At 36.9% G+C, this 19,161-nt stretch overlaps 2 protein-coding genes and 1 long non-coding RNA gene across 12 annotated transcripts in view; 1 reads left to right on the top strand and 2 right to left on the bottom strand.

Annotated features, from left to right (window-relative positions):
- The window catches only part of LOC103516281 (heterogeneous nuclear ribonucleoprotein L), a 117,261-nt gene extending 113,320 nt beyond the window's left edge, over positions 1-3,941 (bottom strand). For 3 of the 7 annotated variants that reach the window (XM_026828645.1, XM_026828680.1, XM_026828659.1), the window contains exon 1: positions 3,676-3,939. The gene's annotated coding sequence lies outside the window, so the exon portion shown is untranslated. Of the gene's footprint in view, positions 1-3,675 lie in introns of all 7 variants that reach the window. The other 4 variants (XM_026828668.1, XM_026828683.1, XM_026828673.1 and 1 more) reach the window with 2 other exon arrangements.
- On the top strand, positions 2,851-18,617 carry LOC103516431 (protein RRP5 homolog). Of its 4 annotated transcripts, none has more exons than XM_026828638.1 (9): positions 2,851-3,037; positions 6,672-7,037; positions 14,215-14,287; positions 14,610-14,813; positions 15,210-15,434; positions 16,348-16,416; positions 16,557-16,675; positions 17,263-17,413; positions 18,047-18,617. In XM_026828638.1, exons 2-9 carry the CDS (start codon positions 6,703-6,705, stop codon positions 18,206-18,208), a joined length of 1,338 nt encoding a protein of 445 aa, XP_026684439.1. In that variant the 5' UTR covers positions 2,851-3,037; positions 6,672-6,702; the 3' UTR covers positions 18,209-18,617. The 4 variants fall into 4 exon arrangements, with proteins under 4 accessions (XP_026684439.1, XP_026684435.1, XP_017302591.1 ...); XM_026828634.1 differs by lacking the exon at positions 2,851-3,037 and adding an exon at positions 5,390-5,552; XM_017447102.2 differs by lacking the exon at positions 2,851-3,037 and adding an exon at positions 5,390-5,624.
- LOC113470354 lies at positions 11,245-12,775 on the bottom strand. The gene is made up of 2 exons (XR_003393432.1): positions 12,299-12,775; positions 11,245-11,411 (listed from the first exon to the last, which is right to left on the bottom strand). It is a non-coding gene; the product is annotated as an uncharacterized LOC113470354 (long non-coding RNA).
- Positions 18,618-19,161: the final 544 nt, after the last annotated feature.

The raw sequence follows: 19,161 nt of genomic DNA, 5'->3' as shown, positions 1-19,161 counted from the left end.
CTAGGTAGAGAGGTTATTTATGCAAAAATAGAAAATTGCATCCTTTTTCAGATAAATATAGTCTATTTTTTATTACCTACTTGAAACTAAAAAACTTTTTAGTTTATTTAATGTAAATGCAGTTTTTTGTGTTATTATGTCACAACTTTGGTGCTCACTGGGTCCGGGTCTCCCGCGTGCAAGGCGAGCGCAGTGACCACTACGCCATGGGAGCTGACTTTTAGTTTATTTAGATAATTATGAACCATTAAACATAATATACCTACTTACATATTACATTACATACTAACATCTACATGGATAATTTCTGAATGAAAGGATGTTTTTAAAATTATATTTTTACTTTCCTCATTTTCTATTGAAACTTACTACTTACTAGGTAAGTACAGTGTGCTGCTAACGTTGTAGGGGGGGAAAAGGGTAAATAGTGAAAGGATCTGTACAGAATGATTTGCTTGCTATTTATGTATACTCCTATACTTACATAGTGAGAGCTTATGTACTACTAAAGCAAAGTTCCTTCTGCTTTGTTTTACAAAATAAGATTTCAAATCCCTGAGAGCAGGGAGTATTTCAAGTGCATTAATTATGCAATACAAACATTCAGCTCAATCTCAACAGACTTTTGGAAAAATAAAAACCACAAAAGAAAAGTTGGTGAACAGCATTAGTAAAAGTTGATGTTGAAATACAGTGTGCACCTAAGTAAATACTAATGTCACAAAAGATCTCAACAGACTTTTGGAAAAATAAAAACCACAAAAGAAAAGTTGGTGAACAGCATTAGTAAAAGTTGATGTTGAAATACAGTGTGCACCCAAGTAAATACTAATGTCACAAAAGATATAACCAGGTTGCAGTGACCAAGGGCGTTTATTAAAGCTGATGGCCCTACTTATACCAATACCAAAGTAAATACTAATAAATTAAAGTAATGATTTCTTTTTTTACTCTTCTGTAGGTACACAGCTTTTTACTATAGATCTTTAAGACATTAACTCAAGGGCGTTTATTAAAGCTGATGGCCCTACTTATACCAATACCAAAGTAAATACTAATAAATTAAAGTAATGATTTCTTTTTTACTCTTCTGTAGGTACACAGCTTTTTACTATAGATTTATAAGACATTAACTCGTTATTAATTTTAATAAACAAAGCACATGTTATAAGGTAAGCACAGCAAACTCACATTTTTTAGAGGGAGAATGAAATGGTATTGAGAATTAATGAGGAATTGTTACCTATTCCTTTAACATTTTGTGTGAGTACACAGTACATATAGGTAATTGGTTTGGACTGAGGTTTTCTTACCTCCTCATACATCATACATAGGCACAGGTAAAGAACTTCAGCAAAAGCAAAAATGAAATATGATTTCATTATTTAAGATTGAATCCAGCAATTATTCATATCAATTCTCTTCTACAATAATCTATCTGAGGGTAGGTAGTTGAAGATCTTTTCAGTACTTAAATAAGAAATTTGAATTTTTCCCAACTTTTTACATAGGAATCGACCATTTATTTACAATTTTTACCCATTTGCAACTGCTCCATTCTCTTCTACAATAATCTATCTGAGGGTAGGTAGTTGCAGATCTTTTCAGTATTTAAGATTGAATCCAGCAATTATTCATATCAATTCTCTTCTACAATAATCTATCTGAGGGTAGGTAGTTGAAGATCTTTTCAGTAAATAAGAAGTACTTACAGACGAGGGTCAGACTACATCCGGTATCAAAATTTGAATCTAATGGGGTTTTTATTTTGATTCCCAATTTGTTCTTGAAAAAATGATTTGATAAGTTTGTGGACATGGATACTTCTTCTTGCTATGAAGCCCAAATCTAGGTGCCACTGCAAAGTCTGTCTTGTTTTAGGAAGGTACATCAAGTTTCATTACATTCCTATTATTAGCCTTTGATTCACAGCTATCAAATGATGACAAGTTTGATAGGCTTTTTATAGTGGATAATTCTGAGGTGCAGGCAGTGATTATTTTTTTCTTTTTTTTTTTTCAAAGGCAAACCAGGAGTGGAAAAAACCCTTATTTGATAAGTTTGTGGACATGGATACTTCTTCTTGCTATGAAGCCCAAATCTAGGTGCCACTGCAAAGTCTGTCTTGTTTTAGGAAGTTACATCAAGTTTCATTACATTCCTATTATTAGCCTTTGATTCACAGCTATCAAATGATGACAAGTTCGATAGGCTTTTTATAATGGATAATTCTGAGGTGCAGGCAGTGATTATTTTTTTCTTTTTTTTTAAAGGCAAACCAGGAGTGGAAAAAACCCTTGACTAAATCCGGTATCAAAATTTGAATCTAATGGGGTTTTTATTTTGATTCCCAATTTGTTCTTGAAAAAATGAAAAAAAAAACCCTTGACTACATCCGGTATCAAAATTTGAATCTAATGGGGTTTTTATTTTGATTCCCAATTTGTTCTTGAAAAAATGAAAAACAATCATTTGCCCACACCTCAGAATTATCCATTATAAAAAGCCTATCAAACTCATCATCAATCAATAGCTGTGAATCAAAGGCATACTTTGCAGTGGCACCTAAATTTGGACTTTGTACCAAGAGGAAGTATCTGAGTCCACAAACTTATCAAACAGCCCATGTAATAATCAGTGATATGGTTCGCTTTCAAACATTATTTTAGCAATGGACATGGTGTTTGAAATTTGTTAAAAGTTTTATCAAACTCATCATCAATCAATAGCTGTGAATCAAAGGCATACTTTGCAGTGGCACCTAAATTTGGACTTTGTACCAAGAGGAAGTATCCGAGTCCACAAACTTATCAAACAGCCCATGTAATAATCAGTGATATGGTTAGCTTTCAAACATTATTTTAGCAATGGACATGGTGTTTGAAATTTGTTAAAACTTTTGTAGATAAGTAGAGTATTGGCATTATAATTCCCTGTACACAACAAGATCTAATAGCAGCCAATGACACCACAAGCAAGACAGCAAACACACTGGCACGATATTGGACATTGACTTTGGTTTTTCTGGACCCGGAAAGTAAGTAATTGTCTATCATGAAAAAGAAAAAAAAAGGTAGCTACTTGTAATGATGTAAAATTGCCCTTAACTCATTATAAGAATAAACTGATTGGTCTTTGTTCTTTGGTTGTGGTTCTTTTGGGCCTTGCTAAAATCTAGCTTGATTTTGGTAACAGAAGATTGTTTTATGTACAAAATTATCATTTAAATTTCATAGCATCTTACCTGCTCAAATGTTATTCCCAAACTAAAAGCTAAATAAATAAAACCATATTGTAAGATTGGAGTATCAACAAGTGCCATTTCTTTAAGAAACTAGGTACTTACTAAGTAATTATTGATTCTCAATCAAGCATAGGACAGTTCTTACATTTATAGAGCATTTCATTGTATGACCTTTCAAAGCATGTGAATTTTACCTGTAAGCAGACTTGATAAAACCATATTGTAAGATTGGAGTATCAACAAGTGCCATTTCTTTAAGAAACTAGGTACTTACTAAGTAATTATTGATTCTCAATCGAGCATAGGACAGTTCTTACATTTATAGAGCATTTCATTGTATGACCTTTAAAAGCATGTGAATTTTACCTGTGAGCAGACTTAGTTACATTTTGGACAGTTAGAAATGTTGAGTCCTGTGAAATTCAGCTTACCTTTGAATGGGGACCTCCATCAGATTTTATTCGCTTGTTTCTGTTGCCCCAGTCATCTCCGTTTGAAGCCATAGGAACTTAGCACTAAAACGAGGTTTGAGAATTGTTTTATTTTATTTTCTTATAAGTAGGTATTAATAAATTGTAATCTCTTTTAACTGAACTCTTCCGATCAATAGAAAAATTAACTTTCAGGAAAAACGAACTCAAAACACGAAACACAAGCGGTAGCTCCGGCGTCTTGGTAAAAAATTAAAAATTCCGAGTTTTCCACAAATCAAAACATTTTTCAGTGAGAACCTAGCCATGTGTTCAGTACTCAGTATTCATCAGTCATCAAGGATGAACGTAAATACATTGATGATAATGTATTGGTACAATCGGACGAAAAAGAGGAAGGAAAGAAGATTTTGGGTCCATCCAATTGTATCAGATCGATAAATATCACACCGGTGCTTATCAAAAGTTAATGGGTCAATTGAGATTGGACGACATGAAATTTTTTAATTATTTCCGCAAGTCCATGAGTTCTTTTGATCATTTATTGGTGCGGAAGAGGGCAGTGCAAACGTCCGTCCGACGTTTTTTTTTTTTTCCGTCGGACAGAAAACGTTGGTTAAGTGAGAACCTAGCCATGTGTTCGATGATAACACAGCAACTTCTGCACAGAGGTAATAGCATATGCAGTGTTGCACACACACCGTACGGTAATACACTTGGGCCGTATTTTATTGTGACTTTTTTTTTACATTCAACATGGGTGAACACGAAAGAGATTCCGCTTTGGACGTCCACACTTGCTGCCACATAGGCCACTGCTCACACTAGACGGGAAAAAAACGTCCCGTTCGGTTGATTAGGTACCACTTGAAACAAAAAAAAAAATTTCCGTAGTCAGTCAGTACTCAGTATTCATCAGTCATCAAGGATGAACGTAAATACATTGATGATAATGTATTGGTACAATCGGACGAAAAAGAGGAAGGAAAGAAGATTTTGGGTCCATCCAATTGTATCAGATCGATAAATATCACACCGGTGCTTATCAAAAGTTAATGGGTCAATTGAGATTGGACGACATGAAATTTTTTAATTATTTCCGCATGTCCATGAGTTCTTTTGATCATTTATTGGTGCGGAAGAGGGCAGTGCAAACGTCCGTCCGACGTTTTTTTTTTTTCCGTCGGAGAAAACGTTGGTTAATGTGAACATCAATTTAAATGCATGGCGCCACTTGAAAAATAAAATCTGTCACCGTAAAAAAACGGGGCAGAAAAAAAAAACGTGCAGTGTGAACCTAGTGTTAGAGTGAAATATATATAGCATATATGTTTTTCATGTTGAAATGTTAGAATACATATATGGGTTTCTGTGGTTAATCACAATGGAATATACTTTGGCAGCCAGAGTGTTGAAGATGATATTTCAAATCTCTTTGGTTCAGCCATGTTGTATCTCAAAAAAAGTTACATAACGAAATACGGCTTTACAGTACCGTACACCGTACGGTAATTTAGCTTGATACATTTGGCAACACTGGAATTTATAATGGCGCGATTTTTCAAAGTTCTCTCAAAACTCGAAATTCAAATTCAAATGTGGATGTGCTGTGCTGAAGAGTGAATAATTATTTTTTATAATCGATTACGATTACGATTATCAATAATAATCGATTAATCGATTATCATAATCGATTATTCCCAACACTAATTCAAATGTGGGTGTGCTGAAGAGTGAATAAATTTAATAAAATAACTCTGAAATCTGTTTTATTTTATAATATTAACAAAAAGACAAAAACCTTAGAGACTGTTAAAGGGTGGGAGAAAGCAAGAGTAACAGAAGAAAGAAGAAAACATCACCAAAGAAGAAAACAGGTACATTTGACTTTGCCAGTGTTTAGAGAAGTTGAACTGTGCAGGCAGCAGGCACTTATTTGATATTCTCTGGTAAGTTAATGTTGAGGTTGTGGTTATGTACCGAGTTGGGGAAGGCAAGGTTGGTAATAATATCCCAGGGTTGTTTTCATGTTGAAATGTTAGAATACATGGGTTTCTGTGGGTAATCACAATGGAATATACTTTGGCAGCCAGAGTGTTGAAGATGATATTATCTCTTTGGTTCAGCCATGTTGTATCTCAAAAAAGTCACATAACGAAATACGGCTTTGCAGTACCGTACACCGTACGGTAATACAGCTTGATACATTTGACAACACTGGAATTTATAATGGCGCGATTTTTCAAAGTTCTCTCAAAACTCGAAATTCAAATTCAAATGTGGGTTAACCAATCTTTCTGCACCCAAGGGCCACAAGAGACCAAGGTAGAGAGTTGGCGGGCTGCAAAAGTAAAAATTCAACTCAGGTGGGGGGTACAAGTGTAACATCAGTATATCATTAAGTATAAATTATAATAATTATTTATTATGAAAACTTAATATATGATTACTGAAGATGACATTATTGTGATTTCTGTGGACACTGCAGCTGACACAAGTTTGTGAATATTGATATTCATGTCTTCAGTACACAAACGTAGAAGGTGAGCAAGAGACACATCTGAAAGATAGTTTCTTAAATTAATGGCCACCATTTCCTATGGGGTAGTCCCCACTGTGACTCCTGGGGTAACAAAATAGAACAATTTCTATTAGATAACAATGATATATCCCTTTTAAATACGGGCTCTCCCACACATTTTAATTTATCCCATAGATCCTTTAAAAATGTTTCGTAATTTCTCCACTAGATGTCGTCATGTTTGTTGAATTTCCGCTTTTTACCCCCACTCCTGACGCAGAGTGAACGCCACATCGATGCGGCGTAGGAATGAAAAACAGACCTATTGACATTCATGTCTTCAGTACACAAACGTAGAAGGTGAGCAAGAGACACATCTGAAAGATTGTTTCTTAATTGGTTTTTGTCTTGATGTACAAATCTTGCTGTAAGCACACCAAGGGCCAAGGGATGTGTTCCATTCTTTATTTTTCAGGTCTGGATGAACCACATTACATAAAATCAAGATGTTGATCATTAGCAAAACAACCAAGCCTAAGAAATTCAAGAAAAAGGTTGCAGAGCCCACTAAGGTGAACAAAGTATCTTCCGAAAAAATCAAAGAATCACAGAAAACCGAAAAACTTGAAGCAAAACTAAAGAAAAAGAAAAGTAAACTCAACACAGAAACACAAAGTAGTGTTGAACATCCTGCAATGAAAAATCGGACTTTTGCAAGCAATGTGTTCCACCAAAAGTATGAAGAAATGGATGTTGAGGAACAGCAGTCAGAGAAATTGCTTGCAAAGTCAACAACTCAAAGCAATAGCATTCCAGATAGTCTACCACAAGTAGGGTTCACATGGGGAATGGCAATGGAGGATTTGAATACTAGTGAGGGAAGGAAATGAGAAGAAGAAAAGTCAGTAGAGCATCTGCCTTGTAAGCGCTAGGTCGCTGGTTCGATTCCCGCCTGGGGCGGATTTTACCCTGAAGCGATGATATTCGTTATCAGAATGGCTGACTTTCTCCTATCCTGTCTTCCTCCTCTCTTTAATTTCGGTACAATAAGACCCTAGCAGTTACAGTTCCCTCTATTAAACCTCTTGGAAAAAAAAAGATTCCTCAGTGGCTAGCCTACAAAGCAACCCATACCTTGCCACACAGCATGAGTGGAATACATGCTGCCTGCATACACCAGAGTACAGACAGAGGCACTAGTCCACTCGACAAGACATATACCACAATCGAAGTGAGAGCAACAAATCCTAATGCAGCTGCTGTGGATACACTGTAGGTCAACTGAAGTGCCAGAATAGCAGCTGTTTGTATGAGAAGGAAGATAGCATCCCCCCAGGCACTGAAACACAACATTAAATAATTAGGAACAAACATTTGCCACACACATACATTGGCAAACTACCAAGTAAATTTTCCATTATTTTCTGATGTTCAATGGTATACACCATACACCAGAATCCACCAATTAGGTATGAGTCAAGTAGGAAGAATATACCTACATAATTAGGGTGGTCTTGTCAACTGACAACCTGAGCTTTTATGATTATAAACTTATTCAGACTTTATGACAACTGAAGTGCCAGAATAGCAGCTGTTTGTATGAGAAGGAAGATAGCATCCCCCCAGGCACTGAAACACAACATTAAATAATTAGGATATTAGGAACAAACATTTGCCACACACATACATTGGCAAACTACCAAGTAAATTTTCCATTATTTTCTGATGTTCAATGGTATACACCAGAATCCACCAATTAGATATGAATCAAGTAGGAATATACTTACATAATTAGGGTGGTCTTGTCAACTGACAACCTGAGCTTTTATGATTATAAACATATTCAGACTTTATGGTTGCCACACACATACATTGGCAAACTACCAAGTAAATTTTCCATTATTTTCTGATGTTCAATGGTATACACCAGAATCCACCAATTAGGTATGAGTCAAGTAGGAAGAATATACCTACATAATTAGGGTGATCTTGTCAACTGACAACCTGAGCTTTTATGATTATAAACTTATTCAGACTTTATGATAAATGACATTATTAATACCTAAATGGAAATCTGTTGACAAAACTGTAGGCAGCATTTGCAATGATAGCAAACAGTTCACAGAGTACTCCCCAAGGACTTATGCCTTTGGCACTCTTCTCAGTGTAAATCTTGATAATCTGAGGAAGTTTCACTGTAACAGAAAAGGTATGAAAGATTAGTGTGTGGATTTTAATATGAATAAGTTTGACTTTGTACCCTTTTCAGTCTAGGGATTGTATTCTATTGCCCCCAATTATATGTGGGCTATTGGATTTTTTTTTTTAATATAAATCAAATAGACTTCTGATGAGTCATTGTTTGATTAAAAGCAGACATTCAGATATTATTTTGTCTTTTGTTTACAATGATTCATAAAATGGTGCTTATTTATGAATTGTTTTAGGCTTGATAGTGCATTATAATATGTACATATTTAGTTATTTTATGTACATATTTATTTTTTGCACAGAAAACTTAATGTCTGTAAACGAAGACAAAACCAAGTTCCAAGTCTTCAGCCTCGCCAGAACACCCACATAAAGAGTAGGTGCTTAAATTTAATTAAAATTAAAATCGCCGTCATTGGCATTCCTGACCATTCTATCAAGAGGTGAGTGATAGCTGTAATTAGTGTGACATGAGCTCACGTAGATTACTTTTCCTTAATCTGCGATGACAGTCAAGGGATACAAGACTTACCAATTGATTGCAATCCACATTGCCAGACATTAATTTTTCTAAGAATCTGGAATCCAACAGAAGGCGACGATTTTTTAAAGTATCAATATGAAGAGGTGAATTTGGATAACGAAACTGTGAATATGATTATAGTCTAGTTAGGTTGGTTGTTAGCTTGGATGAATACAGACCTAGGGGATACTTTAGGAAAGGTACTTTGCTACTTTGAGTTTTCTAAACCCTCAAGAAGGAAAAATCGTCAAGTTGATAAAATAAAAGTCACGGGAACGCCAGCCTAGTTCGTTTGGAGGGTGGCGTGTCTGTCTTGTAATCGCTAGGTCGCGGGTTCGATTCCCGCCCGGTGCGGATTTTAGCCCAAACAGATATTGTTCGTTCTCGGAGCAGCTGGCTTTCTCCTATCCTGTCTTCCTTCTCTCTTCGCTTTCGGGACGATAAGACCTCAGCAGTCACAGCTCCCTCTAACCAAATACATAAATTTTTTTTTTTTTTTTTTAGGTACTTACCTATTTAATTTAGGTTTTTAATTTATTATTCTTTTTAACCCTTTCATGTCTCGTCTCCCAGGTGGAACACCAGAACCTGAAGACCGAGTTAAGTGACAAGGAGGACCTCATTGTGCAGACAGCTAAGGCTATGGAGTCTCTGGAGAAAGGACATGAAACGCGCATGACAGAGCTACGGCGCATGCATGACGCGCAGGTAAGCCTGATTTTTACTTTCTATTACCCCCTATATACTTCTCGGTACCCCCTATGTACGTCTATCCTTCTCGGTTCTCGGATTTAGATCGGTTTAAAATATAAATAAATCATAGGTCGTACACTTTCGAGACCATTACAAACCTCAGTAATGTCTAATGTGTGTAATTAACGCAGTGGTTTTCGGATCTGGAGGTAGGTAGTTCCATCCGTTCAAGTCCAAGTTAAGTCATAGAATTTATCGATTCGAATTAATTGGGGAACGACCTTTGGACCAATCATTTATTTTGATAATTGGATTTCCCACATCACTAATTAAAAACTTGTCATTAACGTACAGGTACGACAGTTGCAGAACAAGATAGAACAGTTAGAGGTGGATGTGACATATAGCCGATTTAAACAAGAAGCTAGCAACGCACGATCTACAAACGATGCTGCTGCCACCACGGTGAAGAATTTGGAAGCTCAGGTAAGTGGAGCTTTCAGTCTCTCAATCAGCCCTGGAATGATTGCTTTGGGATGACATTTGATTTTGGCTATAAAAATTTATCGATGCCCTTCGCACTCAACCTTTGCTATTTCGTTAACAAGGGGAATTTCAGGCTGGTATCCTCCCTTTTTAAAGTTTCCCAGCCAGACTAAGCTGTTCTACTCCCTGGTTAAAGTCCCCCAGCCAGACTGAAGTCTCGTAAAATATTTATAATAACATTAATAATACTCGATGGAAACATAATTACAACATAGTATATCCTATCTGACTCTCCTATCTGTCCTTTATGTTCCTTGAATGCCCCTATGAACTCCTCACACCTAAACTTCTGTCCTGCCTTGGAAGCCAGCAATGACATTGTAGGGAAATATTGGGATGCGAGAGGAAAAATGGCCTAATGGTCAAAGATCCCGACATTTGCAACATACATACATACATACAGTTTAGTTCTATTGATGTCAATATACTTTTTTTTCTTGTACCATTATGTGTAGTTGATGAATATTATAATTCTCTCCTTTACTTGGCTTTCATGGCTTGATCACCTACTCTAACCTTTTCTCGTGCATGGTTGATAGGGACTTACATGATACCTATACCCTCAGGTTAAATGTTCCTATAGTAAGTTTGTCATATATGTACTTACTCAACTACCTTTACTTACCAAGAAGAGATCCTGCAACAATACCAAGTCCTAGACCACGACTTAGCAAAGATTTCAGACATTCATCTGCAAAAGATAAATGGGGGGAAAAAAAGATTAATAAAAAAAAGTTCCAATAATTTAAATACTTCAATCTGAATTACAGAATTAAGTTTCTGTGCAAACTAGATTTATGTTCTCTCTGGGTCTGTGCCCATTTCTCAGTTCTTTGAAGGACAAACAGTATAAAGTTTTTCATGAGTATGGATTGTTAAGTATGGACCTATTATTATTATTATTATTATTATTGTGTTAAGGCAGTCTCTTCCTGATCCCTGATGTGCCATGTGCCCATTTCTCAGTTCTTTGAAGGACAAACAGTATAAAGTTTTTCATGAGTATGGATTGTTAAGTATGGACCTATTATTATTATTGTGTTAAGGCAATCTCTTCCTGATCCCTGATGTGCCATCAAAATACACTATATCTCCTCTCAATAGAGGAGGAATGGGGATGCGTGAGAAATAAGAAATAATGGAAGTGAGAAATAATACTATGAACGTCTATCTTGTAGAAAAAAGTTGAATGAATGAAAGGAATGTTTAAGGTAATTTAAGCTTATGTAAGTCAAACTAAACCTTTTATTTATAAAAAATGAGAGGTGCCCATTTCTCAGTTCTTTGAAGGACAAACAGTATAAAGTTTTTCATGAGTATGGATTGTTAAGTATGGACCTATTATTATTATTATGTTAAGGTGGTCTCTTCCTGATTCCTGATGTGCCACGTCCATTTTAGTTTAGGACTATTGCACTGCCTTCACACATGGTTATTGGCTCTCCCCCATTTCAAACACTCCTGATCCTCTTGCGAAGAAGCTCAGGAGTGCTCAAGTATGGATCTACTCCATGGAATGGATTCCTGAGTGTTTGAATCACAGACCCATTTGCCCAACACAAACGAACTACAATTAAATATAAGTACATGTCATCTCCCTTGGCGTAGTGGTCACTGTGCTCGCCTTGCATGCAGGAGGCCCGGGTTCAATTCCCAGTGGAGTCAAGAAATTTGTATCATGCAAATGATTGATTCCGTGACTGACTGTTGCGGGGCCCACTCAGCCTCATGAGGAAAATGAGTAGCTATGACATATAGATGCACATAGCGACCATATCATTGAAGGTCGCGAAAACCATCTACACTTTTACAGAAAAGGGGGAATACTTTTGAATCAAATCGTATGTCAAAATACACTATATCTCCTCTCAATAGAGGAGGAATGGGGATGCGTGAGAAATAAGAAATAATGGAAGTGAAAAATAATACTATGAACGTCTATCTTGTAGAAAAAAGTTGAATGAATGAAAGGAATGTTTAAGGTAATTTAAGCTTATGTAAGTCAAACTAAACTTTTTATTTATAAAAAATGAGAGGAAAAAAAATATGCCTTTGTATCGGGTACTCAGTTCTTGAATGAATGAAAGGAATGTTTAAGGTAATTTAAGCTTATGTAAGTCAAACTAAACTTTTTATTTATAAAAAATGAGAGGAAAAAAAAATATGCCTTTGTATCGGGTACTCAGTTCCAACTCGATAATTTTGCATTTGTTTGTCTGCTCCACCAGAACTTGCAAAAAGTAAGTCTGATTTGGAAGAAATTCGGCAAACTCAGTTCCAACTCGATAATTTTGCATTTGTTTGTCTGCTCCACCAGAACTTGCAAAAAGTAAGTCTGATTTGGAAGAAATTCGGCATACACATTTTATTGTTAAACTTTGTGGGTCCGTATTTAATGGGGCCGTTTTTGTTGAGTTCTACAATTCTCTTCTCTACATAAGCCTGAATTATTCCAGAATAGACTACCATCATGATCATTGATCATGAACATGTACAAACTATCACTTTGTATAGAACTAGTATGAAGGTGTGAGCTGTTCAGTCATTTCTCATTTCCCAGTGGTAATAATTTAATATGTAGGCATCCCCATGGGTCGAAACTTCATTTGATCTTCTTGTCCATATCCCAATACAGATAGAACTGCGATAGAATAACACCATTGGCTAGTGAGGCCAAGACATAGGTTAAAATGAGGATGTTGTCTCCAGTTTCATGGATTGAAGTGAAAACGCGTGCCAAGGAGCCAAAAAATAGTAGAAGACAAGTAACCAGGGAAAGTTGTCCCACACTGCAGTTCTTGTAGTTGGTATATGCTTGCAATAGCTGAAAATGGTTAAACAGAACTCTCGTTAATATCAAGTAAGGGTGAAAAATCAGTCCTCTAAAAAACCCCTTACAGCAGAAACTTGCCTCAGTGTTAAATTGAACTTAAATTATGTATAATGTATGTTTATGCTGCTTGAATGAGACTATGTTCCTTTACTACAGCACTTCAAACCCACTTTCTCCCATTTGCTAGGCAAAGGTCCTAATTCGAATCTTTTGAAGCCAAATCAAGATGACTCAGAGGATGAGGAAGAGGAAGTAAGTATTAATATTGAAAATATCATTTATCCCTGTTAAGGAAAAATAGTCTTCTTTTTTTTAGGTGGCTATGCCTAAAAGTCTTTTAGTACTTATTCAGTAGAATTTGGTCAGGGTTAGCTGAAAATGGTTAAACAGAACTCTCGTTAATATCAAGTAAGGGTGAAAAATCAGTCCTCTAAAAAACCCCTTACAGCAGAAACTTGTTAAATTGAACTTAAATTATGCACAATGTATGTTTATGCTGCTTGAATGAGACTGTGTTCCTTTACTACAGCACTTCAAACCCAGTTTCTCCCATTTGCTAGGCAAAGGTCCTAATTTATGTACTAGTGAGGGAAGGAAATGAGAAGAAGAAAAGTCAGTAGAGCATCTGCCTTGTAAGCGCTAGGTCGCTGGTTCGATTCCCGCCTGGCGCGGATTTTACCCAGAAGGGATGATATTTGTTCTCGGAACGGCTGACTTTCTCCTATCCTGTCTTCCTCCTCTCTTTGGAATCTTTTGAAGCCAAATCAAGATGACTCAGAGGATGAGGAAGAGGAAGTAAGTATTAATATTGAAAATATCATTTATCCCTGTTAAAGAAAAATAGTCTTTTTTTTTTAGGTAGCTATGCCTAAAAGTCATTTAGTACTTATTCAGTAGAATTTGGTCAGGGTGTGGGAGAAAACTAGCAAGTAGGAAAACAAAGGTGAACAAAGTATCTTCTGAAAAAATCAAAGAATCACAGAAAACCGAAAAACTTGAAGCAAAACTAAAGAAAAAGAAAAGTAAACTCAACACAGAAACACAAAGTAGTGTTGAACATCCTGCAATGAAAAATCGGACTTTTGCAAGCAATGTGTTCCACCAAAAGTATGAAGAAATGGATGTTGAGGAACAACAGTCAGAGGAATTGCTTGCAAAGTCAACAACTCAAAGCAATAGCATTCCAGATAGTCTACCACAAGTAGGGTTCACATGGGGAATGGCAATGGAGGATTTGAATCTTTTGAAGCCAAATCAAGATGACTCAGAGGATGAGGAAGAGGAAGTAAGTATTAATATTGAAAATATCATTTATCCTTGTTAAGGAAAAATAGTCTTCTTTTTTTTAGGTAGCTATGCCTAAAAGTCATTTAGTACTTATTCAGTAGAATTTGGTCAGGGTTTGGGAGAAAACTAGCAAGTAGGAAAACAAAGGTGTACAAAGTATCTTCTGAAAAAATCAAAGAATCACAGAAAACCGCAAAACTAAAGCAAAAGAAAAGTAAACTCAAGTATCCCTATAACTTCAACCTTGACTCATAGGCTTGACTCTCATCAATTTCTTACTTTGGACAAGCTTTTGAGCCATTCATTTTACTATTTTTCAGGTCGAAATCAAAAAAGTAAAACCTAAATTGACAAAAGCTGAAAAACTAGCTGCAGCCAAGGCAGAAGAGGCAAGGATTCGTCAAGCAGAAGATGAATTGCTTCAGAATGGGGAACCTGTATCACCAGATGGCTTTGACAGAATGCTTCTGGGTCAACCAAACAACAGTGAACTGTGGGTAAAATATATGGCCTACCACTTGCAGGTTCGTTCCTTAAAACAGATGAAAAAATTAAAACAAACTTATATTCCACAACAGTGAACTGTGGGTAAAATATATGGCCTACCACTTGCAGGTTCGTTCCTTAAAACAGATGAAAAAATTAAAACAAACTTATATAGGCATATCATTTTTGAGATTTACTCAAAGAAAATAATAGAAAGTAAAAGAAAATCCCCTTTCTTACTTAAACATTGGAAAGAAAATCGAAAATAAATGTAAACACTTTGTGTAAATTGAAGTTATTTTGCATGAACTTCCCAAGACTTCATAGGTGTTCATGTTCATAGCCAGATTGTTAAGTTTGCTTTTTTTTTGTGTTGTCCATTTTTAGAGTCTTACATATCATCCTGTAAAATGTCATCATTTATCTTCCCTCAGGCTACAGAGATAGAAAAGGCCAGATCTATCGCAAGACGTGCCCTCACTGTTATCAACATTCGAAACGAAGAGGATCGTCTGAACGTATGGACAAGCCTTCTCAATCTAGAACATCTGTATGGAACCAAGGAGAGTTTGCAAGAGTGTCTGCATGAAGCTGTACGCTGTAATGATGAGACCAAAGTGTATATGAATATGATGGAGATATACGCTGCTAGTGCACAGGTAGAATTTTTATTTCAGAGTTAAAAAAAAATGAAGTTTGATAGAGGCAGCTGTAACTTCTGAGGCCTCACCTTCCCAGAAGCGAAGAGAAAAGGGCTGAGAAATCCAGCCGTTTTGAGAACGAATTTTATCTATTTTAAGATAAAGTTCTTCCCAGGTGGGAATCGAACTCGCGACCTAGCGCTGCCGCGCTCCTTAATTTCAAATTTCAGTGAAGTAAGGTGGGTTTTGGAACAACTAACTTTGTAGCATAAATGTTGCATAGTTGGGCGGAAGCAGGATACATAACCACTGGAAATTGTCATCTTAGTTTTGAGAACGAATTTTATCTATCTATTTTATCTATTTTAGGGGTCGAGTGGATCAGGTACATTTTCATGTCTTGTGACCCTTCATGTGAGTTTAATTACAGTTAGTTGTAAAGTAACTTCCCGAGATCAAGAGGCTGTTGAAGATAAAGTTCTTCCCAGGTGGGAATCGAACTCGCGACCTAGCGCTGCCGCGCTCCTTAATTTCAAGTTTCAGTGAAGAAAATCTTCTTGTAACGTTTGATAGAGGCAGCTGTAACTTCTGAGGCCTCACCTTCCCGGAAGCGAAGAGAAAAGGACTGAGAAATCCAGCCGTTTTGAGAACGAATTTTATCTATTTTAAGGTAAAGTTCTTCCCAGGTGGGAATCGAACTCGCGACCTAGCGCTGCCGCGCTCCTTAATTTCAAATTTCAGTGAAATAAGGTGGGTTTAGGAACAACTAACTTTGTAGCATAAATGTTGCATAGTTGGGCGGAAGCAGGATACATAACCACTGGAAATTGGTATCTAACTAACTTTGTAGCATAAATGTTGCATAGTTGGGCGGAAGCAGGATACATAACCACTGGAAATTGTCATCTTATAGTTCGTGTGTTATTTTCAGATTCGTGACTTGGAATCCACCGTCAAGTTACTATTGAAGAAAGCCGGTCAAACTCACTCCAGTGTGAACATCTACCTGCAATGTGCGACTCTACTGTTGAGGCTGGGACAGAAAGACACGGCACGTCACATATTACAGCGTGGTTTGAACAATTTGCCCCCGGCTGTTCATGTCACCTTGATAACCAGGTAGCTCACTCCAGTGTGAACATCTACCTGCAATGTGCGACTCTACTGTTGAGGCTGGGACAGAAAGACACGGCACGTCACATATTACAGCGAGGTTTGAACAATTTGCCCCCGGCTGTTCATGTCACCTTGATAACCAGGTAGGCAATTTAGCTCTAAATAAATAATATTGAATATAATGGAATCTCAAGTATTCTAAGACGTGAATTGTGTGATCATGCTTTAAACTTAACAAGATTACAGTTGTATCAACATTCATGAGTAAAAACACGGGATTAAAGAAAGCCAACCGTTTCGAGAACGAACCTCATCTATTTAGGGTAAAGTTCGCCCCGGACGGAACCTAGCTCGCGACCTAGCACTTAAAAGGCAGGCCACTAACTTCCAAGCTAGCACTTGGAAGGCAGGTCAACCGTTTCGAGAACGAACCTCATCTATTTAGGGTAAAGTTCGCCCCGGACGGAACCTAGCTCGCGACCAACCGTTTCGAGAACGAACCTCATCTATTTAGGGTAAAGTTCGCCCCGGACGGAACCTAGCTCGCGACCTAGCACTTGGAAGGCAGGTCACTAACTTCCAAGCTAGCACTTGGAAGGCAGGCCACTAACTTCCAAGCTAGCACTTGGAAGGCAGGCTACTAACTTCCAAGCTAACTAGGCTGGATATTGACGTTTATTATTTTTATAAATGAATCTATTAATATACAGTTTTATTCATTTCAATCCAGGTTTGCCCTGGCAGAAAACAAGTTTGGAGATGCCAGTAGGGCGCAAGCATTGCTAGAACACACCCTGACCTCTTATCCTGCTAGAGTAGATGTATGGGGGGTGTATGTGGATATGCTGGTTAAATCAGACCGAGTGGATCTCGGTAGACAGGTAAGTAATTAATTCATATCTGTAAAATATCTTAGATAAATGTTGTACTTTGGAAGTAAATGAGACACATATTTTGGAGAATAAGTTCCGGACAAAGCACAATTATTTTGCTACCTTCTTTTTTCTTCGCCTTTTCCAGTGTACAGATGGGGTCGGCGTTTTTCGTCAGCCTCTCAGTCAGCCCTAACCAGGGTGATTGCTTTGGACTGACATTTGGTTGCCAGGCCTTTTTTTTCTGATCTGATCTCATCTATGCAACAGTTATTCTGTAGAAACATATTAATACATGATATTCAAGTGGCATGCCATAAACTAATCCTAAAAGGAAACACCGTTAAAATCATTTGGATACCATCGCACTGTGGTATAGCAGGGAATCTTTTTTCTTCGCCTTTTCCAGTGTACAGATGGGGTCGGCGTTTTTCGTCAGCCTCTCAGTCAGCCCTAACCAGGGTGATTGCTTTGGGCTGACATTTGGTTGCCAGGCCTTTTTTTTCTGATTAAGTAGTACAGTTCAATAAAACACTAATAATAACTTGAAATAGGTATTGTGTGAGTAGTACAGTTCAATAAAACACTAATAATAACTTGAAATAGGTATTGTGCATTTATTTTTGTTTCCTCTTCTCACAGGTCATACAGAGAGCTGTGACTCAAAAGTTGCCTCCGAAGAAATTGAAACCTCTCTACATGAAATGGTTGAAACTAGAGGAACAGTATGGAGATGCTGAGGCTGTTGAGAACGTGAAGAAAGAAATCGAGCAGTATGTGAGAAACAGCAAGAACAAGTGGTAACTTATCTCGGGTTACCCATGTGTCAACTACTCTGGTGCTTGGATTACACTTTGTCCTTGATTACAAACGTGAAATATTTTTTTATGTACTCGCATCCGAGGGTTGCATAAATTCCCGCCCGAAAAATTAACCTTGTGATAAACGTACCCGAATGGGAACACTAGGCTTTAACGCCTTAAGTCGGTTCGATTCCCGGCGGGGTCGAAGTTTTTCGACTTTTTATTTAAAATGTTTCATCACACTCATTTTGATCATGCTTGAAAAAATAAAAGAACACCAAACAAGTATAAGAAAAATATATTATTATTTTATTACTTAAAACAAATTCAATTGTCTTTTCTTTGACAGAAAATACGAAAAACCAGAAAAATATGATTAATACTAACACATCACAGGAATTCACATGAAACAAACAACTGAACAAATTACAGAAACACTCACGATATGTCAGGACAGAGAAACACGCAAATTCAATTGTCTTTTCTTTGACAGAAAATACGAAAAACCAGTAAAATATGATTAATACTAACACATCACAGGAATTCACATGAAAAAAAACAACTGAACAAATTACAGAAACACTCACGATATGTCAGGACAGAGAAACACAGAACACTTGAGCTTTGGATTCAAAGGATCGGCACAAACACAGAAACTTACTGTCTACATGATAATCTTGATATTAGTGTAAGGACGGGATTAACGATATCATTATTATCATTGAAGGTCGCGAAAACCATCTACACTTTTACAGAAAAGGGGGAATACTTTTGAATCAAATCGTATGTCAAAATACACTATATCTCCTCTGGTCACTGCTCATTCGTGCGTTTAACCTAACCCTAACCTAACACTGGTCACTGCTCATTCGTGCATAAGAATAAACTGATTGGTCTTTGTTCTTTGGTTGTGGTTCTTTTGGGCCTTGCTAAAATCTAGCTTGATTTTGGGCC

Source organism: Diaphorina citri, unplaced genomic scaffold (assembly GCF_000475195.1).
Source record: "Diaphorina citri unplaced genomic scaffold, Diaci psyllid genome assembly version 1.1 scaffold52, whole genome shotgun sequence".
NCBI lineage: Eukaryota > Metazoa > Arthropoda > Insecta > Hemiptera > Psyllidae > Diaphorina > Diaphorina citri.
This window is presented reverse-complemented; position numbering and strand designations above follow the sequence as displayed.

Bases quoted from the DNA above. Each gene is read 5' to 3' on its own strand.
- LOC103516431 (XM_026828638.1), top strand. From the start codon at position 6,703: ATGTTGATCATTAGCAAAACAACCAAGCCTAAGAAATTCAAGAAAAAG. The intron at 14,288-14,609 runs GTAAGTATTAAT...ACTATTTTTCAG, and splicing joins CAGAGGATGAGGAAGAGGAA to GTCGAAATCAAAAAAGTAAA. The intron at 15,435-16,347 runs GTAGAATTTTTA...TGTTATTTTCAG, and splicing joins TATACGCTGCTAGTGCACAG to ATTCGTGACTTGGAATCCAC.